This window comes from Helicoverpa zea, chromosome 7 (assembly GCF_022581195.2).
Source record: "Helicoverpa zea isolate HzStark_Cry1AcR chromosome 7, ilHelZeax1.1, whole genome shotgun sequence".
NCBI lineage: Eukaryota > Metazoa > Arthropoda > Insecta > Lepidoptera > Noctuidae > Helicoverpa > Helicoverpa zea.
In genome coordinates this window covers 4613019-4638192 of record NC_061458.1, presented here as the reverse complement: position 1 = coordinate 4638192, position 25174 = coordinate 4613019, and the positions used below count along the sequence as shown (strand labels likewise).

The window sequence follows — 25174 nt, the reverse complement described above, 5'->3', positions numbered from 1 at the left end:
CATGAACCCACATTTTCATTGTGCACACAATTATATGAATGTCTCCCCCACGCTACACACTGTCATTTTAAATTAAATTATTCTTACCTGCTTCCAAAACCGAAGAGGTAAACCGTTGCTAAAAGCTAAAGTGCGCTAATAAAAAGATGCACTAAAAATAGAAAGGGAAGGGATGCAGAAAAACCCTTGCAATGACCTAAAAAGCTTAAGAATAGTAGGTTAATGAGGCGGGAAACGTTGTCTATAGCTAGAACAGGGTATTAAAAATAATACAACATTTAAATGCAAACTCCTTACATAGGGCCTCTCCTTAGACAGATTCCTCTCCATTATAAAAATATCAGGCCATAGCCATAGAGTAGGTACACCTAAATCAAGCTGAGAAAAAACAGGTGTTCGAAATTGAAACCACTTCGCGGTAAGTTTTAGAACAGGTTATGTAATAGCTCTTAGGAAGCTAGGCTGCCTGTCGACACGGCGCCCATCCCATTACTTATCAGAACAGTGTCGCATTTGTGTTCTCTAAATCAATAGGCCTACATATATTTTTCTAGGCACTAATTATACTTTTACAAAACAGGCCGAACGTTTTGATCGGAAATTGTGGCTAAACCTTTTAATATTGTAATAGGTTTGCTACGCTATTATTACCTAGGTACGCTTTGAAGGTCTTTTTTAGGTAAGTAGGCCTAAAAGTTTGTAATTTTACCTCAAACATGTAATTAGGTAATATTATATGGGCTAGAAAAAGTTGAACCAAACTAATGAATATTGAATACAACTCTATTCATAGGGATACCTCGAAAAATATCTACTGGTAGGTACTCAGCTGCCTAAGACTGGTAGCCGACCCCAACATAGTTGGGAAAAGGCTTGGGAGATGAAGATGGACCCGTCACTATGATTGGATAGGTACCTGCGTAGTGAAAACTCTTCGCCTACAGAGGAGAGAGCCTTGAAAGTTTGAGGTAAGTCAAAGGTGTAGAAAAACATTTTGACTTGGATACTTCTTGACCTTAAGATAATCTTTAAGTCCTATAGTTCAGCGATGTTGTCTCTAAAAACCTACTCACTCTACCTACTCAAAGTGGGTGGGTTTATCGTTCCTAAAATTATGAATCCTTTCTGTATTCGGACAAAGGGTCTCTTTAAAGCCTTCCCACGCACTGTAAGCTATAGGTCAATTATCATGATATTTCATCCGTCCCAGAGCTGGACATAAGTACCTAGCTTTAATACCTAGGTACTTTTATTTTACTATTGGTATAGTACCTGCAAATACAGTCGGAGTTAAATAGTAATGTACACCTTATAGTTCTCTGTACGACGTCTGAAGCTGAACTATAGGTAGGTACCTACCTACCTTTATCGATAAGGTAGGTCTGTATCCAAATGTAAGTAAGTAAATGTAGAATATCCCGGGCACGAGGCACCTCCGTACCTAACCCATGTTTCGTCACTATTTTGTATTCATGACGTTGTATTACACGAAATCACGTCCGTGCTGTGAAATTATAACGTTCTCATCAATTTCGAATAGACACGTTGACGCGTAGGTGCTAATAGGAGACACTGAATAATTAGACAGATGTAAATATAAATAGATATCTAGAAAGAAGATATGTAGATTGAAAAAAAAGATTAAATGATACCTTTTTAATCCTCAACGAAAAAAGAGGGGAAGACCGTTAAAATACTTACCCTTTGGTAAGGTTTTTTTTTTGGAAATCATCAACCGCTGTGGGTGCAGCGTCAGGAAATGTCAAACTCGTACTGACTATCCACAAGCCACTATGGTCTTTCTGGAGCCCTTTGTGTACCTAGACCGCTGAAACTCAAACAATCCCACAGCCCCGGGACCTTAGGTATCGCTTTGTAGGTACTCTGTGGACCCGCGAAAAAGATCGGTACATAGGGGTAGTACGTAAGGAAATATAGGTAACGTTAGATTGAATGACGGCCCTAAGTCAATTGGGGCTTGCCCACAGTGCCCACTACGGTAGATCCACCACTGAAACTAAGGCACTTAAAAACTAACTACCTACTAAAAGGAAAAAAATATAGGTAACTACCAACGAATTAGTCACCGGACCCAAAAAATACCTGCTTATTGCTTTGCCGAGCAGTTCTTTGCAGCAAAACGTTAAAATTAATTACGCTGATCGATCGAACATCTCATAAAGGATGGGTATTAATTACCTGACCCGAGGGTCGGCAGGCTGTTACCTCAGAATAGGGGTCGGCTGGTAACAATCAGTGTACGGATACGAATATTAGCTACCTAATTACCAAGATTTGAGATATAATGATGAGCTTTATGGACAAACCATAAACAAGTCTTTACGTTGTGAAAAATATAAAATAATTTCTGGCAAATAAGTAATTAGGGTTTCCAGAATAGTGGTTTCTATGTTTTGTCTAGGTTAAGATTTTTTGTCCTATTTTTCATGTAAACAATCGCATTTTTTCGGAAAGGACAGGGGCGGGTGAAATAATTATAGACAGATAAATGTGTTAATGAAAGACTTTCGATTAATGAAACAAATATATTTCATTATGAAATTAATTACCAACAAATCCATTTTCAACACGTTTTCAAACCATTTTCAATATGATAGGGAAATGTGCCTTTTTTATAAGTGCCAAATATTCATTTAATATGCTTTGCAAATGTTGCTACTGTTAATATTCTGAGATCATTGTAATATTAAACAACATAAGGTGGAAGATACGACAGCATCGTCCAATATATTACCAGTGGCAACACTTGCAAAGCTAAAAATTTTACGCCTAATGGTAACACTACAACACACATATTTATTGCACATTTAGAAATTTCGTAAAGTGTTTTTGTCTTTTTTTTTTTCTTATTTTTAGAGATCCAAGACATTTACTATAATTTTGCACATCGATATTAAAATGAAATAATATACACAATAGCGTTTAAATTTAGACTGTGGTATAATACACATCCAAAATATGGAACTATGCCTAAGTTAGTTTGGACAATGGACAAGATATTATAAATTAAATGGACTATTTTATAGACGAATAGTCATATTGCAAAATTAAAATCTTGAAAACAAGTAATAGTTAATCACGATAAAAATATAAAACGATCTGTATAACAATAATAATTATCTGAAATATACAAGTAAAAAAAATATATTATGTAACAGTATGTATGTACTATCAACTAGGTTTCGGATTAACTGACCCAAGGCATAAATAAAGATTGTTAACAAAAACCGTTCATCGAAGAAATACAGAATTATATACAAATACAATATAATTTATTCTTAGCGCCCGACATCGGCACATAGGTACACACTACGAATATTTCAAAGTACGAATAATATATTAAAAATAAAAACGAAATCATTAAAATACTTCTTTGTCCGATTTTCATTACTTTAACAGGTAAGAAAGTTTTATGTTATTACTATACATACAATTTATTCCGAGATAACTTTATTTTAATAAGGCCATAAAACAATTTACACATAATATTCCAGTATTGTTTGAGAGCCAATACTTCTGACCAGCCAAAACCTAATGAAAATTTCCTAACTAGCATTGTCTGCATTACGTTTAAATACATTAACGATCTCGCCTTATCATGAATGTTAATAAGACTTGGACGTATTTATAAGAAATAATTAATTAAAAAACCTACAATTTTAAAACTCGCACCACCACGTCGATGGCATTTGGTCGACTTAAATCTCATAGAAATAAATTACAAGTGAAAAGATACAATATTAAAATTGTGGAATGGTTACACCATCTTAGTCTTACGCACACAATTCCTTACATTACTGGATACTTTGGTTTCTAAGAGACATTCGACCAACCACATGACACCTTTAAAATACTGGACAAAATAAATCCTTATGTAATTAATTACCTAAACCAAATTATTGCTGATGTGGGTATATCATAGTGTAATGTGACTATATTTATTACCTATGGAAGCTTCAATAAATAAAATGTCTCTGAAGAACAGTTTCTATCACATATCATTACACATTGTAGCACCACGCGGTTAATAGACCCATCTATGTCTACACTTACCTCTATTCATTGTTGTATATGGAGATGTATAAAAATCAATACATCTGAAAAATAATTTAAGATTGGTATATAAAAGATTCTGTATAATTATGTTTAAAAATTAAATAAACTCTCTTATTGTTTTATGTCGTAAGCTATTGAGACTGTGTTTTGGCTTGTAAAACATTTTTAAATCAACACCTATTTATAAATATTAGTTATTGACTGCGAAACTTCTGGCCTACTTTTACTTCTACCCGAAAATCAGTCTATCTACGTTCGATCGTCGTTGGCTGTACAGTGAAGGCTCCGTGCCTCGCCATCGCCTGCCTCGTAAAATAATATCACATTCTTTGCAATCACCGCACTATTAGCTACATTCGATATCCTATACGTTGTCATAGTTGCGTGGCTCGTGGCTCGCTCCGTGTAACCGCCTCCCACAAATAAACCCCAGAACAGACAAGCGTGGCCGCTTGCCTCACATCACATAATTAACTAAACCCACCAGATAACATCAGCTACACAAGATCGTCAGTATAATATTTTCCTATTGCTGTACATAAACATGTAAAAACTTGTAATAAATAGTCGTTGTAACCGTATCTCATAACCATTAATTCTATAGGTAGGTATCTATTGCAGAAGATGTTGAAATAATAAATATTAAAATGGAACAGTAATCAAAATGTAACTCTACAATGCCATCAGTCGGTGAAAATAATGAAACGAGACACACAATATTTAGTGGACGGAGATAATATATAAAACGCTTTAAAAAGTGTCAAAATTGTGCGTCACTGTAACACTGCACGTTCTAACATTATTCCAGACTGGCGCAATCTTATTTCTCTACCTATCCTCCCTTCACGGAAGTTCTTAAGATGAAGACTATTAAAGTAGTACAATAAATAATGCCCGTTAACCTCACAGTCGACAAAAATAGGTATAATGATAACGCTCAAAAATATTATATGCCCACTTCTTATATCAGAACAGAAAATATGGTAGACTTTCAAACTAATCATGGTAAAATGTTTACATTTGAAATTCTTTACAGTTCTTAACAAAATGAAAGATCACTTAAATCCTAATTTATCACATTTGACCTGGTTAGCACATGCATATTTACATAACGTCTGCTGTGCTTACTATATTTTAGAATCTGATTTAAAATTAAATTATCTAATACATATATATTAGAGTTAAAATGTATGTTACAAGAACAGATATAAAGAATACCACACCAATTTTAACACTACGAGAATTCAAAATAATGAACCACTCAAAGTAACTGTTATATTTTTGAATCTCAAATCGACTTTTTTTAATATTATAAAACTGGCCATTGACATATTTCGGACATAGACACTAAGACAAAATGACTTACTTTGAGTGGTTTATGACCTTAAACCTATAAGACACTAAATTACACCACAACATCAAGTAACTACCGCTGATATACTTATAAAAACAGTCAACATCAATTTTGAATAATATTTATATTTTAAATTTGAAGTAATGGCAAAATATCTACATTATACACAATGTGAATGCATTACATTGTTTATTTGATAGTATTGTTGGTATAACACTCAAGAGAGAATACGGACACTGCCTGTGAAACATTAGTGGATGGCAATCTTCAACAAACTGTAGCTATATTTTATAAAAATCATGTTTCTTTCATTTATACAAGCTGTTGTTTTGCATCCGTGCCATAGTCAAGGACGTAATAATACTAATGATTCTCAACCCAAATTAACAAAAAAATTGGCACGAAAATTTTTGATTTTAATTTTTTTTCGGAAATTCGTCAATGCCACCTACCCGTTTTCAAACTTGGCGCGTGTGTTACTGGCCTCAAAACTGTGCTGCGCCCTCACACAAACGCAAACACAAAGCATTCGCAACGATCACTCATGAATTTCATTCATAAAATTGGATTATTTCTGAAATACTATGACATTACAATGACATAAAAAGCAGCGCATATTAACTATTTCCCGTTAACTGTAATTCCAATCGATTATTTACGTATTTTATGTCCTCCTCCTGAAGTATGGCACAAATGCAAATCAACACCTTGTATAGTAAATGACGAATCTCCATATTCGCTCCTCTAGCAATAGAGTATTTCGGTAGTAAAAATAAAAATTCAGAGTATTGCTTCTCGTTTATACTAAATGTTTTCGACTACCTATCTTACTTATTATATCCCTCTGGCAAAGTCACTATTATATTTTAATACACTTTATTTTAACTGTATCATGTATAACAATGAACAAATAAAACTATAAAAAAAGTTAATATTCTCAGTTAAAACCGGCTTATGTTAAAACGTACTAACTAAATCAATTACGCTATATTAAAAATGTTTCGTTTAACATTACCTGTACCTGAATATTTCGTTGCATTGACTTCCTATCTAACTGTGGTAAACTGTAGGCATTCTATGGAAACGGCTGTCACAGAGTAACACTACTCCAAAATATGGTGAAAATATTCGCCCGCAATGTTTTTTAATTAAAATATCTGACAACTGTTATATAAACAGCATATTATTACTTATCCTAGACTTAATTGACAGTATTTTATACAGTATTATTATAGGCTTTATCGGTTTACAAATGAAGTGTTAAAATATTTTTAAAGAATAAAGCTCTCAGTTGTACATTTAAAATGTGGTGGTTTAATTATTTAAAACATTCTTGGCAATTGACGGACTCGTCTCTGATAAATCTTAAGTTTGATTTAATATCGAAAGAAAATAGTATTGATTACATTTATGTATCTCTATGGACAGAAGGACAGAGGTATATGAAAACCGGCGCTTAAAATGTATTGTATAGATAGAGAATATCACAAGATCGGCAGTTAAAATTCGTCTTGACGAGATGTAATAATTATTAAAATATAACTAGATTCCTGTGAAAAATAAAGTCTCTTTAAAACCGGAAAACATTGATATAAACATTGACATATATTCTAGCGATAGACAAGAACATCCATACAAATAATTTACCCGCTTATGTCGTCTGTTGACATCTCGATGACGTATTGTGACATGTAGTCATCCTCATTGATGTTAATTGCAGAAACGTCGCTCGTATTTTGCCTACATTTTTCATTACTCAAAAAGTTTATATCTAAGTGAATTCAAAATCATGTAATATATCAAAAAGTTTATTTATATCTAATTGAATGCAAAATCATGTAATATATTAAAACCAGGAACTTATTTTTAGGGTTTTTAATATTAATTACGATGTTTTTTTTTCTTAAGAGGGCTATCACAAATTTTCGCGAATTTAATTATTTTTTCTTGAAAGTAAGAACATACCATGACAAACTGAAGTCTGTTTTCATTGATATTTTACCTACTGCCAGTTTTATGGCACATCTGTTTCTGCACGATTTTCTTAATCCATAATTTAAGATGGCGGGCGGGAACAAATTAATGCATATTTGTAAAATTGAATTATAAATGAAAAGTATGATATACAAGCGTTGTAATAGCATGAACAGCGTGTAATTTTACTAACTTGACTCTCGAATAGTTTATATGTGTAAGTTTATACCTTGATATGTATTTTCTATTTTATAATTGTCGTTTCATAGACATCCATCTGACGCAGGTGCCAAAATCGCTCTGATTTGCCATTTTGGGCACTGCATAGTCTGCACTGCAGTTCAGTGTGGTAAGCTTTTTGTTCGGAACGTTCTATCTAGTACGTAGTACATATATATCGATGGATATAAATATATTATTCTTAAAATTCGAAATGGCGCGAATTAGGGCAATCGGACGCATTTCCTGGAACATTGCGGACGACTATTTGCCGACTGAATAAAATCCATAGACAATATAATCTAACCTTTAGGCTCGTAGGAGTTTCGACTGAAGAACCAGTCTATCTATTATATTATATCTTGTTTTCTGTACTGTAATATCAAATATAAAACAAAATGTGTACAAACAATTATTGACAATTAATTTATCTACTTCAGTGTTTATTTTTATGAGGTACATATTTTGGCACAGAGAGATTTCTTAAAACTAAAGTTAATTAATACGTAGGTATATTAATTGTTAGATAACGTTATTTTTAAATTACATAAAACATTTTTCGATGTTCTAAAACTTGTTTGACTGGTCTTAATCGTACGAATCACAGTTTTTGCATTCTCCTAATAACCTATCGTCACGACTACCAATTTTCTAGTTCCTCTTTAATGGAATGAGTTATTTAAAAAATCTTATTATACGTAGGCATACAAAAATATGGCAAAAGAAACTATGTTTAAGCCTTTTACTAAAACGCAAATCGTGTGTCAAGATGTCACATTGTGAATGTTCACCGTGATAAGTTATACTGACACCGTGGTCGTTAGCCAGATGAACATAAGTTGTAGTCAAATGCTCGTGTCCTTCAAAGCGTCACACTTGGTCCCTCATCGTAAAACAAATGCGCTGCATTGTATAACTACGTTACACAAAACGAGACTGCTAAATTACTGGCATGATGAGAGACAAGCAAACACTGCACATTAATGCAAAATTCTTACGTTAAACGATTCAAGTGTGCATAGTTAAATACTAATTCATTAATAATGTTTCGCCTGAGACAGCAACTCATAGCGTAAGTAAGCAGTTTTTCAAGCCATTGTGTTCAACACAAATGTAATTGCAGCATGAAAAAAATAAGCATCTATAGTTATTATTGCTCTGCGGCAAACAGAACTAGTTTTCATTCACTATTTGTTTCCAGAATAAATATAGAAAATTATTTTCATAAATATACATAAAACACTCCAAAACGAAAAATAGTCCTGTAAAATTCTAATTAAACCTGCTTATATCAATAATGTTGTAAAGTTTAAAAACGTTTTTAAAAAATATTCCCATTTACTGTTATAATATGACTCGGTCATTAACTATAGGGGCACAATGTAACTACCGACTCCATGCAGTAGTTCATTGCCCTGTGCTGTGACCACCCCGCACTTACGGGGGTGTCACTCGTCACTAACGATAAATTAAAACGATCATCAATGTCAAACATCAACTGTGTACGAGATCGAAACGCGCCAGCCTAAACATCAAGTCCCGAAACGGTTCGAGACATTCGGTCGGTCATTGAATTCCGCAAAACCTGTTCACAATAGCGTACCTTTATCGAGGGAGCTGCATGGAGTGGAGTTATATTGCGCCGGAGGTATGCGGAGAGGGCGCGGGCGGTCAGCGCGTGTTGTGCACGTGCGTGGTGAGGTGCTTGGAGAGGTAGTCGGCGCGCGCGAAGCACTTGCCGCACGCCTCGCAGTGGTAGGGCCGCTCGCCCGTGTGGATGCGCAGGTGGCGCGTGAGGTCGCTCTTGCCGCCGAACGCGCGGCCGCAGAACAGGCACACGAAGGGCCGCTCGCCCGTGTGCTTGCGCACGTGCAGCTTCAGGTTCTCCTTCGAGCGCACGCACTTGCCGCAGAACGGGCACGCGAACCGCCGCTCCCTGTCCCTCTGTCTCTCGTCGTTTTGCATGAAGCTGAGTATCCCGGAGTGCGAGCTGGAGCTCTCGTGTTTGCTGCTGTCAGCTCGGGACTCGTTCTCTGAACTGTCCGCCATAGAACTGATGCTGGCGAAGGAAACGGGGACTCGCCTCTTTTCCTCTGAGGTCGTGTCGTCATCCCTTTTGCTCTCGCTCTCGGCACCCGAAGTGCGACACTCTATTGAATCGTCGACGGTGACTACAGAGTCAGTGGCGCCGTTCGAATCGACAGTGCTATCTTGTTCAGCGTCTCGGATTACTTCAGCTGTAGGTGTCTTAGAGGCATCATTTCTGTTTTTCTTCTTCATAGAGAGATCCATTTCCCCGCACTGGCCGATGAGCGCCTCGTTGGTGCTGGAGACCTGGTCGGTCTCGGGCGCGTCGGTGTTCTTGGTGTGGAGACGCTCGAGGGTGTGGTTGAGGCGGTGCTTCTTGAAGGACTTGAGGTAGCGGAACTGCATGCCGCAGACGTCGCAGGTGAAGAGCTTGTCGGCGGGCAGACGGGCGCGGTGGTTCTGCTCGCGGTGCTTGACGTAGGCGGAGCGGTAGCGGTAGGACTGGCCGCACTGCTCGCACACGAAGGGCTTGTCGTCCAGCGGCGCGGCGGCGGCGTGCTGCAGCGCGGCGTGGCGCTCGAGCAGCCAGGCGGACGGGAAGGACGCCAGGCACACGCCGCAGCGCCGCCGCTCCGCGTGCAGCAGGTGGCGGTGCTGGTACAGCATGCAGTCGTCGCTGAGGTAGCGGCGCAGGCGGCAGGCCTGCAGCGCCAGCAGCGGCGACCACAGCGGCAGCGCGGTGGGGCTGCGCGCCGGGATGGGGCTCGCCACGCTCGGGGACCCGCACGACATGTCCAGGCACATCTGAAACCGAACATCACAGCTTTAATATGAGGCAATTTGATCAGTTCTTAAAACAAGACACGGTTTTTATTGTTTATAAGAAACCGGGCCGAAAAATGATAATTTCTATACCTGTGGCAGTCCATGCAGCAGCTTCAGGGTAAAATTTCAATAAAAGAATAGGTCTGTAATGATTGTAGAGCTTTTATTTGTCAAAATTGTATTTTTACAGCTATGATATGCTTATATTTGTTTCAAAAGTTACAATGATCAACAGCGATGGGTCTCTGTTTAGATTGTTGCAAAATTGACAAAACATTACACCGTTTGATCCTTGATCCGTTCTGATATACTGTAACACTTTTTCAACAAAACTGTACTGCTCTTTGTTACAACATTATGAACTATTAATAATGTTAAGGCAAAACAGATTTTCTCTAATCTAAAATGTCAACAATGTATGTTAAATAAAAGAGCTTAAGGGGAAAACAATTATCGTTTCACTGACGAAGAAACGACAACTATATTAAGCTCTATAAATAAAGTGGACCTACGTTATTTGAACTTGTGCTGAAAATATTTTATACCAGCATAATATACGAAGTACATTATTTACCTACATACATTTCTAAGACCGAAAATGTAAACAGCAAAGATTAAAATTTCGTTATTCACTACGGGAACTCAAGCGACTAAAACCTAATCGTATATTATGCCAATACAAATATTAGTCACGAAAGTTTAACTCTAAATAATTTATAATAAACACATTATAATTATTAAAACAAATTGTACCGATATACAATAATTAATACACCTACAGGAACTTAGAAAAATTGCAATATAAGTTCTATATTTAGGTATGCCACTTAAAAAAATGGTAAGTTAACCAGTTCACGCTTCAGCAACCTCTAGCTCGATCATGTCGGACGAAACTTAACAATACTATCTAACACTATACAACACAACTGCTTGTAATATTGGTCAAGAACATAATCTAGCACTGGGTGTTCGGGCCACATCGGTTGGAATGCGCTAGGTCGCCTATGCCGGCTTCCTACAAACAAGAAACGATTCGCTTTCCTAGATACGGATAGTAGCCTCTTAGAACAGACGTCACAAAGCTACCGTTCGTAAGAAAACCAATGTTTCTTTTTCATAGGTATCGGGCACTAGTCGCCTGGTCGTCAAGTCGGACGATCGCCTTGGGTGCTCTTGCTGCGTACAAACCATAGGACAGAAGAGGCAAGTCACATATCATAACGCAACTTACAATTTTCACCATAAAAATTACAGTTTTTCTCTATCTGCTACATATTCTATGTTTAATCCGTGATTTGCAGCCTTTATATAAGTCTTGTATAGGCAAGAGGCACTCTAAATATAAAACTGTGGTCACAATTTATGATAATATAAAAATGAATCTACGTCGTATCTATTTCAACACATGAAATATTTCGTGCTAGTGTTTTCTTAAAGTTATCATGCTCTGTAGGTACTTAGAAAGATACCTACGTAAATTTAAAATATAGATATAATAAAGTTTATCAATATATATATATATATTATATATGTATCATTTATTTGTGCTAACGGCGTGTGAACTCTGCATGGGACGTGGCAACAACCGGCAAATGTTAAAATTTGAATAACTGCACTTGGGGGAAGTATAATCTATTGTTCATAATGTACCTACTTTATTCTTTACTAACAACATTTACCACATTGCCTATATACACGTAAATACATAGATAAACATCTATCTGAATATCATTATTTTAATAATAAATATTACCTCTGAAAGTTAGGAAACAAAATAGTATTTTAAACTGCATTCTGTATTATTATAAAAAACTATTTCGATAAAAACTCGTACAAATTTGTTAATTCGCATCATTATTAACCATTTATTTATTGCTATTAAGTATTTCTGTAAATTGTAAATATTTAATCTTTCTTAAAATAAGAAGAGGAACATTAATCAAGGTTTCAATATTGCTATACAGTTTGGTAACGTTCGACTCTGACAAAACAAAAGCGAGTGCAGCTTTTCAAATAGCAACATTCTTGTGTTTCATTTTTTTATCATTTTTATTGAATTTTATTCATTTCTCATTTCTAGCTCCGGAAAGTAGCGCATCTACCAATCTATTATCTAAAATGCATTTTATATACTGTGTGAGTTTTAACAATAGACCAACATTAATTTTTACTTTCCCAAGTTATGTTCATAGTAAATTCGCTAAACTTTACACAGGAGTGTTTGAAATAATGTATTCACACCATCGTTCATGAATGTTTAAATTCACTTAAAACGACTAAGACCTGGCCAAGTGCTAGAAAGAAAAGAAATTTCAACAGAAACATATCAACTGGCTGAAAGTAAATTTAAACATTTACTAGTATTTAGCGCTTAGACGTCGACATAGAATTTACTGGTTTACGGAATGTAAATTATATTGCTAGTAATTTTTCAAATCACCTTCATCAATATAAAGCACACATTCTCAACCATTATATAAACAATCACATAATACTCGGAAAACAAGTGTAATATTACCAAGTGCTGGAAGAGGTTCTACTAAGAACACTACCACATCATTAATTCAATAACTATTATCGTAACATTCCATTCAAACGAAATAAACTTATTTATAAACAATTTGAAATGCCCCGGTACTAGCGGCCGTCATGCTACACAATTTAGACATTTTATATTAAATAGCTCATATAATATTTACCTATACGTATCGGTGGCATTCGCTAAAAATAACCAAGAACTCACTGGAATAATTTTGGAATGTTAGGCGTTTGCAATCCAAATATGTATTAGAGTTAAAATAAGTACTTTAAAACCAAAATTAAATCAATGAATATCATACTGGCCTTAATTTCTACATGATGCCTAAACAACTTATAAATAGCAATGAGATCTGTTGCAGAATTTTTGTTTCCTAATTTTAATGCCGACCGTCTCACAACAAAATGCGCTTCTTTGCACTTGTAGTTTCAAATAATGAGTAAATTTTAATGTTGCTAGCAATAAACAAATTAATTCAGGTCGCAACAATAATTATGAAAAGGCTAATTTCTATTTTGTCACAAAAAAGTAATTTAAAACATTAAATTCATTATAATGTCGAGATTTAAGATCTCGACGATGTGGCCTAAAGTCCTAAATATTTGAAATCACATTCTGAGATCGCATCATACATTCCCAGATGTAATACCCTTACTTGTATTAGACATATATCACAGATCTTTTTCTATATTACCATAATACTTTCTTTTGAGTGAACCCAAAATCATGAACCACTAAATATCTAATTTACGATCAAAGATATTTAAACGCCTACATTCAAAACGAAACGTTTACAATCAATGTTTGATATCCTACTTTTAAATATATAAAGATTTAAAAATAAGTGTAACGACACCCTTATTTTATCCGTGAAATAGTATTTTTTATATAAAAATGATATGTCCCATGACCAAAAGATTATGAAATGATTAGGCAGTTCAGTCTATCTACTAGTAAATTACGTAAACCATTTAGGTACATTAAGATAATGATATAAATTTCTATAAAGATATTAGCATGTGGCCGGAGAGTACCGCGGGCAGGTCAACAATTATGTATAAGTAATTTTCCATTGAACTTACAGACTATATGAGCCAACATCCAATCAGTTCCAAATCAAAGCTTTAAATTTCTTGGTTTTGATGTCGAACTATGAAACTTTGTAAATTACAAACAAATATTTTCTATAAATTCTGAGCCCAAAAAATAAAGGCTATGTCTAAAATCGTATTTTGAACAAAAATATGGTGGTGTTGAAAAATAATTAATCTTACGATCAATAAAATATCCCTGTATTTGACTCTGTTGAATTTATTGAACACAGCGATTATTGTGAGGAGTTTCAAACTCTGGGCACATTCGTTATGCGATCGAATGATCGAGTGATTGTCTGAATATATAAACTAATGGAAAGGGATTATGTCAGACAATAAAATCTAAAGTGCGGTGCGGTATTAATAAACGCCGATATACGCAGGGTTTGAAACTGTTAAATAATCATAAATCAATGTGGTTTTGCAGTATGAAAATAGATAGAAAATTTTATATATAGTTATATGTATATACCATGCCTCTTACATCGTGTAGGTAACACCAGTTTGTAGAGTGTCGACAGTAGCGGCTTGCAACATGCCACGCAGCAAAAGGCATGGCATTCGGACAGAACAGAAATAGCGCTTAAAGCTTTGATTCCCATGATCACATCCACAACCCTCCCCGTGTATACCGAATACAGAACTACCGAAGCGTTTACATTCTAATAAATTTCCTAAAAATCCGATATTATCAAACTATATGTTATTTACATTTATATGTCATAATATTGCTTTTGAATTACCTCAGGGGAGCGTGCGTCGTTAACTTCGAAAGACGTAAAATTAGTAAAAATCTCAAATCCCTAACTTCTTAATTGTTACCAACTATGTTGAGTGCAATTTTCGTATGGTCTCTAATAATAATAATTAAAGCACTCTTAATCAATCTTTAATTTTGTTTATAAAATCAACTCTGACAAGATACTACTATAATAAATATGCAAGTCTCTAAAGATTATGCCAGCTCTAAATTAATATGATATTTTACAATTTCTTTATTAATTTCGATAATTTACGAAATTGCAACCAAATACGACTTGACAATTAAACACATTTTTGTACAAGCAAATTATACTAAAAAGCATTTGTTATTATCTCGATTTCGAAAGTAACGTTATTAAAAAGGATTCATACTTCTCTAGCTAACTTTGGCTATGCCGTCTAATGACCCATCCTAGAATGAGTTTACTTTTTATTACAAACTAAAGCATAAAGAAAGCACCTAATGTTCAAAAATTCTTAAGAAAACGAAGCAAACATAATGGAACCGAGAATGTTCAAATAAATTGAAGAATCAACTTTAGTGTGTCAATTATCTATTAGTGAAATATCAAATATTATTCATATCATTCAGATCACAGTTGCGGCGTTTTAATCACATTCTTAACTAATTACAACATATTGTCCTTCTTTTGTTCATTCAACTATCACTTGGCTCACGATTGACTATTTCGAGTACTCGAACAATAGTTTATGTAAGTAGGTGTATGTTCACTGGTGTGGACTCTCCTCCTCAGTGTCCACGGGGCTGGGCGACAGGAACTTACGCGCGTACTTTGGATAGTGCGTTTTCTCATGCGCTTTTAAGATCGTCGAGCGCGAAAACGTCTTGCCGCACAGCCCGCAACGAAACGGCCGCTCTCCTGAAATAAAAAGTAGATGATCATAATAATTATACAGGGTTATAAAACAGCGTATTTTTAAATAAGAAATAACTAAAAAGCATTTGGTGTGAGAGTAAAACAGCTAAGTAGAATTCAGCTAAGGAATCTAGAAGTATTATTTACTAACACTAAAACTTCTAATTCTGTGACAGCTATGTGTGTATAAATTAGCAATTAGATTATAAAATGCTCATACCTATAGGTACAAGTAGAATATAAATGAGGGCTTACCTGTGTGAACTCTACAGTGATCCTTCATATGATGCCTTAACTTAAACGCCTTGCCACAGAATTCACATTTGAAGGGCCGGTCGCCCGTGTGCACTGGGAGGTGCGTGATGAGCGAGGACACGTCGGGGAAGCTCTTGCCGCAGAACTTGCAGAGCACGACGTTGCCGGGCTCCACGGCGCCGAGCTCCAGCTCGATGGGCTCGGCCTCGGCGTGCATGGCGAGGTAGGCGGGGTCGGAGAACTGGCCGATCATGGGCAGCCCCAGCGGCCGGCCCAGCAGCGCGTCGCGGTACTTCAGCGTGTCCAGCGTGTGCGTGGTCAGTATGTGCCGCGTCAGTTTGCTCTGATGCGGGAAGGCGGCGCCGCAGTGTATGCACGGGTAGCCCCTCTCCCCTTCCTCAATTCGCACCCTACCGGACCCATCGTACTCCTGCAACCACAAAAAAGAACATCAACTTCTTTTTTCTTGTTCCATTTTACACGGACCAAACTGTGTGCAATATCTCTACCACTACTTTCTAAATTGAGATGCAGTCTCGGTATATTTTTAATTTCCACTATCTAATTAAGAAGTTGACGCTCATTTTTGCCCAAAGAATGTGCAGGAGTGACCCGGGAGCCGGCTACGCGTAATGCCTTGTTGTTTAGCAACGCGCACGCGTACTGAATCACAGATTCGTACTATAACGTATGCATGTAATATGGCCAAAGTTAAAATAAAAAACTGCCCAAAATATATATCAAACAAAATGAATGGATATAAAAATGATGGCCAACAAAATGAAGGTCAACTTCTTGACAGCAAGGCATAATACTCGATGTTCAAAGTAGCGCAGCATATCAAACAAGCATGCGTGTAACAAATCAATTTACACATAAAACATCAACAAACAACAAATTAAATAATACTTCTTTGTTACGGGATGCTCACTAGCCTGTGTTAGTCACTTAATTTTGTGCCACCACTCAAATTAGTAGGCATACATAGACAATGTTCCTATAGTATTGTTAAGCAGCCAATCACAACATACATCAGTGTGTTACAAGTTAAAGAAACTTATTGTAATGTTGACAAGCACCAGGCAGTCTGGTCTGTATTTAGTATTTATTGCTTGACAAGGACAAATATAACATTTGGTTTGAATTGTTTGAAAAAGTTTGTATTTTTTTTCTTAATAGAGAGAAGAATTTATATTGCTCAATTCTATTTTTTTTTTTTTTTTTTTAAACTTAAGTAAATACATAAACATCAAATAGTTACATGATTGTGGAAAAAATAATGAAACATGCAAGACAACACAGATCTATCATTATGTTTATAGACATTTATTAAAAGCTACTTATACATACATGCACATTGCACATTATCTACATTACAAAATACAGCTCAATAAATATCGGCAAATGTCAGAAGATTGTGAAAACAAATATAATGACATTCGTCAATGTTTAAAGTTTAAGAACACAATGTGAAGTGTTGATATGAGATTAATTGCCAATTTCAAGGTTTAAGTAGTCACAATATATTTTTACATGAATTTTATTGCATTGTTGCTGGAATTTATTCAGTTCCTTTTAGATTTCAGTTCAATGTAACTTCCTCATTCTAATAATTTAATATTTTTAACATTAAATAACGTAAAGGTTAAATATTAAATTTTAAAAAGTCCCGATGTTTCTAGATAGTTTGTTTTTCTCTTTTTTTGTAATTCGCAGCTGATTTTGCCAATAGCAAAAAAAAAAAACAAATACATGAACAATTACTTAAAATTGTGTTCTATCTACATAAATATACAGTACATTTACACATCGAATATGAAAGGCAATGTACTTACGGATTCATGTTGCATTCTGTACTCTGAGGATGTCTCGCCACCAGCCTTCTCTTCATTGGTCCTGTCCCAGTCAATTTCTTTCTTCAATGACTGGAAAATTTTGAGTTTTGGTTTAATTACAATAATAAGCCTCTGTCAGTATTTTAGAATATGTAATATATTTCCTATCCATCACTGATAAACTACTACTTTTGGTCATACTTCAAGATGGTAAGTAAGACGCAGATACTTGAATATTTTAAGAATTATTTATTCCTACCAACTACCCTACATACATTACAGTTGAAGGGTTAAAAATTTGGACATTTATAACTAAAGCTTTTCTACATTTAAATTCTACATGCAATTATCGTCTACTTGTAACCTGTGGCTTCACATGTGTATAAACCTGCATGAGAATCTATCCCATAGTTTTAAAGATGTTAGTATTGGAATTTGAATTTGAACAACATTGGAACAAACAGTGGGAAGCGGCTTTGCTTAATATTTATGCAGTGATAGTGACATTTGGTCATTTTGATAGCATCAATATACATACATCTATGTACACAGTCTATAGTAATATATATAATACAGGCTCTGAAACTACCGAATCAATTTGGAAAATTCTTTCGCTGGGAAGCTGTACCAATAACGTTGCTGCCCAGGAACACTGGAGAAAAGACCAGTAACATGTAGAACATTATCGAATTGATTACAAATCTGGGCATATACCCACCAAGGGCACCTGCTGCACGGGCGGCAGGCCGGAGGGCCCGGCGACGGGCTCGGCGCGCGGCGACGGCGCGAGCGGCGCGTGCAGGCCGCCGTGCAGCCCGCCCAGCGCGCTCAGCCGCTCCGCCGCGTAGTGCGCGCCCAGGGCCCCACCACCGTGGCTGTTTATCGTCATGTTCAACCCTGGAATTACATCAAACAATACTTTAAATACTGTACAGTAGAATGCTGGTACTCAGCCTTGGGAAAAAGGCTAGGGAGATAATGATGTTCAAGTAAAATGCTACTTTAAGTTTGGGCCTCAAGCCTGTTGCATTAAGCCTCGACTTTACCTTATGTGTTTCAAGTGATTGCATCCAAATTAAACATTGTTACCTTACTGCATTTAATATAAACAAAATTAAGGTATGATAATGATATTATTGAAATATTATGATGCATTTTGTAAACTATTGCCGACTGTTTTCAGTGGTAACTTTTTGAAAACTGAAAATACCGACGAATAAACAACTTCTCGACAGTTTTGACGTTGGATGTCGGTTGTCAAATCCAAAAAAGTCAAAACAAACTAGGGATGCTCGTGCCTAAAATATCTTTATTTAGTCGATTATATGAATTGAATGTTAGTCGAGTAGAAAATTATGACTAATTGTCAATGTGTTATTTTTTCACACAATTTCAGAAAGTTGGGTTTTGTCTTTGTAAAAATAAAACTTCTAGATTCGAAATACTGTAATATCCATAACAATTGTTTTATAAGCAGTACAATTTGGAGCACAAGGCAATAAAGATAGGTAACAACTGTAAACGAGAATTCATGACATCCAATTTGATTAATAAGCTAAGTTTTTACCAATTTTGCTTTTCTAGGCTGAAACGACTTCGGGTACAATCAATTAATAGGTACCTAAACCTGTTTTTACTATCTAGTATAATACGTACCAATATTTTCATTTTGTGCACCATTTGATCTAATCGACACCGTATCGTCTTCTGGCGACGATGATCGCATGGGCTCATCAGGTGGTTCGTCTTTTGGTATAGGAGGGTGTGTGAGGGAAGGAGCCTCGCCCGACAGGTCTGGCCTAAATCGCCGCACCGAAAGTAACGGCGATATTCTTGGGGGCGACGCTTCTGGCATTTCTCTGTGGTCACGAGTTTCCCGAGATTCGCGTAAGTCCCTTGGATCCCGAACCTCTCTTAAATCTCGTGAAATTTCCCTCGATTCTCTAGATTCCCTATGTTCCCGCAGTTCGCGGGGATCCCTCAAGTCACGAGGGTCTCTTGATTCTCTAATATCTCGTGACTCTCTTAGATCACGAGGTTCTCTTTGTTCTCTGTCTCTATGTTCTCTTGATTCCCTCGACTCTCGAGGTTCTCTTGTGTGACTCTCTCTAACGTGAGTTTCTCTTACTTCACGAGTCTCTTTGTTTTCTCTTTCACGGACTTCCCGTGTCTCTTTCGGTTCGCGCCGATCCTCCTTTTCTCTGTGATCTCTGCCGTCTAACTTTTCATGTGTTTCTGAACTTTCTCTTGTCTCCTGTGGTTGACACTCTTCCATTGGTTCTTGAACTTTTCTTGTTTCAATGCCGGCTGCGCTTAAAGTAGTCATTTCAGCTAGTCCTTTTACCTAGAAAATAAAATAAATCTATTTATAACATTTGTCATTTCAACTAGCAATCATATTTCTTACTTGAAACCTACTCAATGATAAATAACGCATTACAGCTCTGGCCTAACAAAAAAATAGGCACAGTTATAGTCAGAGTGGTAATTGAAATAGACTTGACCTTAATATTTTATTTGCGGGAGTAGACAGACTGAAAACCAGTCCCAATAGATGCTAGTTTTATGACTTTGAATCTGTGAAACTGTAGACTATCTATCTAATAAAAAGTCATTGATTTTGAGTGAACATTTTCGAGCAGAAGTATTGAGGTTATAGGTACCTGAAGGCTCTCGGCAGTTTTGAGGAGAGCAGGCAGTTGACAATACTGGACGTTGACCTCGCCCTTGTACATGAAGTCCACAAGGGTCCGTAGTTCCTCTAGGCCCACGTCTTTCAGGATCACGATTGGATGACGCGACGGGTGGTCCACGAACAGAGATCGGAAGTACGATGAACACGCAGACAGCACTACCTGAAAATGGAGCGGTCGTTTTTCTTTATGCTTTACTAAAATAGCTTTTTAAAGAGGACATAGACATTGATAACCAAAAGCACCATTATGACTTTAAAATCACATTTTGCTATCATATTTATTTGACCTCATGTGTTGTCCATTGTACGCAATACCTAATATTAACCTGTTCTTCATACTTCCTCAGCTTCATTTGGAAGAATACACGAAATATCATCATAATCTAGTGGCTAGGTAATACAAGTCGTTTACTGCAAATGCCTTAACTATCTCGCTTCATTTCATGGAAACTGATCGTGCCAGAGATGAAAGTATTTCCCCGTATTGCCGATTAATGGCTACTAAATGTTAAAAGGGATTGACTGCATACTTTCATCTGCAGCTGGAGATGTAACTGTTTTACTACATTTAGGATCATTACCAGGCTGTTGTGCTGATTAATCTACCTATGTATTGTAATTAGGTAGGTAGGATAGTGCAGTTGCCGATTTAACAGCCATGTTCGTACCGATCTTTTTAGCAGAGGATCCTGCTTTTGTTTTCCTATTTTTAATAACAATTCAGGATATCATTGTAATACGGGTAAAATTGGAAGTAAAAATAATACATAGTCTACTCAACTTATTGATTTGTAGGCAGGCCCAAGTACAAAAATGAAATGTTAAGTTAGTAATAGGTAGGCTGCTCAATTTTGTTGTATCGACCAACTCTATTCCAAGTGCCTAGATAGGTAGACGATTAGAACAGACCTTCTAGGTGTACTAATCTCACAAGACCTATGATTAATGACTTCCTATTCCTAATAAGAAACAAAAGACGATAACATACCTAGGTATTCGGTTAACGCAGTGCGTGATGACAAATTTTGATGCAATGAATATTAATTTAATCGAATATTAATTTAATAGTTAATGTAAGAACATGCATTAACAATAAGAATAAATTGATGTTTGTCTTGTAGACATGCTAAGGTAACATTTGGCTAGATTAATGCGAGCCAAGCATTGTAAACATGTCTGGATTACGAACGACTAAGTAGGTTTGCCTCCTCAACATATCGTTTAGGATACATATAATCCATTAAATTACCTACTTACTTACAGGATATAGATACCTAATTTGTTTTTAAAGCGACTCTTGGACAGTTACATACATGTACATTTCAATAAGATTATAACCGTTATATATAAGAAAAGAGCTTTTTACCTAATTGTGCACTTCGGTCATTTTCAGTCAGTTTGGTTATTGTGTCATTTGGATGGGCTGTAGGTCTAGCTAGAGTCTAGTCTGTAATGCTGGTAAGTTTTTGAATCGATCTTATTTCCAGTTATAAACCGAAACTTATCCAAGACACGTGTACCTACTCTAGGTCATCGGCAAGATCGATCGTAAAAACAGCTAATAGCAAAGTGGACAGATTTTGCGGAGCGCGACCGAAGCAAAGGACGTGATATTGGGCCTTAAAGCGCGAAGATTAACAATAACTACTTACAAAGTATCGAAATGAAGCGTAACGAGAGGTTTCTACACGTGCGGTACTAAATAGAAGTCATTAAACTTATACGGAATCACTATCGCTCACTCAATGCCAAGTGCCAACTGTGAGAACTTCAAAGGGAAATCGAAAGTGTCATTTTTGTACAGTCTAGGCATCGGATGATCAGAGATTAAGTATCCACTTTAATTTGTTTTATATCTGTCTAAATGCTGATCAAACGACCACCATAGTATCGCCACCACTGAAAACGATAGTAATCTTGCAATTCCCATAAAATCGTCATAGGTGTTGTTAATGACTTCATATTTTTTACAGGTCTACTCAGCGACAATAGGACATAATATGTGGTGGACCAAGAAACTCTTCTTTAACCATTCTCCCAACTTCAATCTGGGAGTAACAATGTAGGTATATTTGTATTTAGGTGCAATTGAAACAAATTCGCTGACAATCAAGGTGCAATTGTGATAAAGCGAAATGGATAATCAATTTGCATTCGCTCGCATTCCGTAAACAATTTGTGCACAGGTGACATTGATAAGCTTTACCTTATGAGCCCTAATGGATGCACCTTCGGAGCAGGCTAGCGTGACGTCCACCAGACTCTCGTCGTGCAGCAACTGGCTGAATACTCCCAGCAGGTTGCTCTGATGATTGTTCCACCTTAGGCAATAGTGCTCACTTCCCATGTCTGAGCTAGCTCCCGCCGCTGGAACACATATAAGATCTTATTAAAGCAATCTTCTTGCTTTCCTAGTCATTAGTTTAAAAACCTAAATGCGAACGCCCACCTAAAGAATCTCTTCCTCTTATATATATATATATATATATATAGGTCACTTTGTATGTGAGTTTGGGGTGATGAATTTTACGTGTGAACTTTGATTGCGCCAAGAATGTCATTTGTACATATAGTACGGTTAGGTTGTAAAGACACACTCAGTGTTTATTTATTTCTTCCGTGTAGGAATCGAACCTTGGCACAGGGGCACAGGCATTGAATCTAGAGGTAGCTTTTTTTTAGAAGTAAAAGACTTGGTGCGACATTTCAGTACACTAGCGTGTAGAGATCTCTCTGAAAATGCTGAACGTGTGTATCTAGACAGATCACATAAAACAAATCTTCCCAGGCGCACAAAATCAGTATAACATGTCGTTAACGTTTATCTACGGTGCTTCCCATAGCGGCCACAAACATAATTGCGGTTACTTGGGTTTTTACAAGTTATTATTTTATTTCTGCACTAAACATGTGCTCGAAGCTATCAAAGCCGTTAGGAACTGATGCTGCCAATAATACATTAATTTATCGTGAGATGTGCCATTATCATCACACGTATCATACCTTTGTTTAAGGTACTAATATCCATCAATAAACTTTGCCCTTTCAACCGTCGTAAATTCCGGTTTAAAACACGGGATATATTTCCGTATCGTGTCGGTTATGTAGTCCCAACCCTAGTTGCGTTCATGACGGTACCTACCAACTCTTAGTTATCGTTACACGTGTATTTCTGCGTCTGCCACAGACTTGCGTTATCAATTTTAAGGCCTATTTTCAACACCAGTCACGACTCATTATTCATTTACCGCTTATTAACGTACAGTACGTACCTATATACCTACTCACATATATTATAGGTAGGTACCTACATGTTAAGTCATAGATCTACGAACATAAATACAAAAGTCTATTGTGTCTAGGTACCTATATTTACCTAATACTAATTTATATGTGAAGATAAACGGTTTTAGTCTGCGACCTCGAAAACATCATGGTGTACCTACCTAAATGGTTTTTGTCGAACACAGGCTTCGATAGGTAAGTAATTATTTTATGCTAAAAATTGTTATAAAATTTTGTGCGTCCTAGTCCTTATATTGAATTCAATACAACATTTTATGTGCCACGTGATATTCATTTCCTTCCCTGTTTTCAATCAGATAAATACCTGTCAACTGTAAATAATAATGCACCGCTGCGTTTGAACTTAAAATCAAATTTATTGCGGCATCCGCAGTTAATTACAATATTTACCTACCAACGTTCAGCAGCCGGAACACTCAGGTTTGCTAATAAGTACAAAACGCCACTTGTGTATTATTTTTTATTCTGTGATTACCGCTTCGCGCCTACATGCGCGAAGATAAATATAGCTGCGAGTGTACCTAGTATTTAAACGTAGGTGTTGTGCGCACACGCGTGCGGGCTGCGGCCGCGACGCAGTCAAGATCAAGGGCGCACGATTGCGCAAGAGTTGGCGGTCGCACCGCACTGCAACTCGATGTGATGTCATCGGTCCGTCTGTGTCCCCCCCACTCCTCACTTCTCACATCACACGCTCGTTGTAAAGGCCGCGGACGCGGAACATTCTATTTTAAATTTTTGACCGTACGGTTTTTGTTTAGGTCGTCTTTTTTTCTTTTACAGCCTTTGAATCCTTTTCTCATCGCATCCGTCAGATCGAAGCATAACGTTACTTACTATATTTTTAAACTTTCCAAAACACATGCTAACGTCAAATACCAACAAGTTGAAGTAATTTTCAGGAAATGCAACCTTGTGCTTAGCTACACTACACCGTCATTTATCTACCTACTATTCCTAAGATGACACTGTGTGGGTACTTATTTTGTTCCTAAACAATAATGTAGGTGACTATGGAAAGGTAATCATGTTTCAGTTTATTTTAGTCCTTACACAGTTTAGGCTTTTTAAAGATAAAACTGTAATCTATCACAAATTATCAGGACCATATCAGGACAATATTTTCCATTATATAAACGGCTGTAATCTCATGACCTTCCTAAAATGCACTTGATAAAAATGCAATAGATTGCCGCTAACACGCTACGCAGACATTTGATGTTATCTCGTCAGATATTATCGGGTAATGGCGCGAATTCATGCGTTTTATTCATAAATTATATTATTCATGGGGAAAATCTGGGTAGGTTAAATAAGTTTGATCGATCGATTT

General features: G+C 36.5%; 1 protein-coding gene across 2 annotated transcripts in view; it reads right to left on the bottom strand.

Annotated features, from left to right (window-relative positions):
* Window positions 1-7704: 7704 nt before the first annotated feature.
* Window positions 7705-25174, bottom strand: part of LOC124632166 (protein jim lovell-like) — a 44226-nt gene continuing 26756 nt past the window's right edge. For both annotated transcript variants that reach the window (XM_047166872.1, XM_047166874.1), the window contains exons 2-7: window positions 22742-22902; window positions 20504-20695; window positions 19497-20184; window positions 18559-18737; window positions 17841-17930; window positions 7705-10456 (exon numbers count right to left, since the gene is read on the bottom strand). In XM_047166872.1, the coding sequence (XP_047022828.1) occupies window positions 9296-10456; window positions 17841-17930; window positions 18559-18737; window positions 19497-20184; window positions 20504-20695; window positions 22742-22882 (2451 nt within the window). In that variant the 5' untranslated portion in view covers window positions 22883-22902 and the 3' untranslated portion in view covers window positions 7705-9295. The remainder of the gene's footprint in view (window positions 10457-17840; window positions 17931-18558; window positions 18738-19496; window positions 20185-20503; window positions 20696-22741; window positions 22903-25174) is intronic.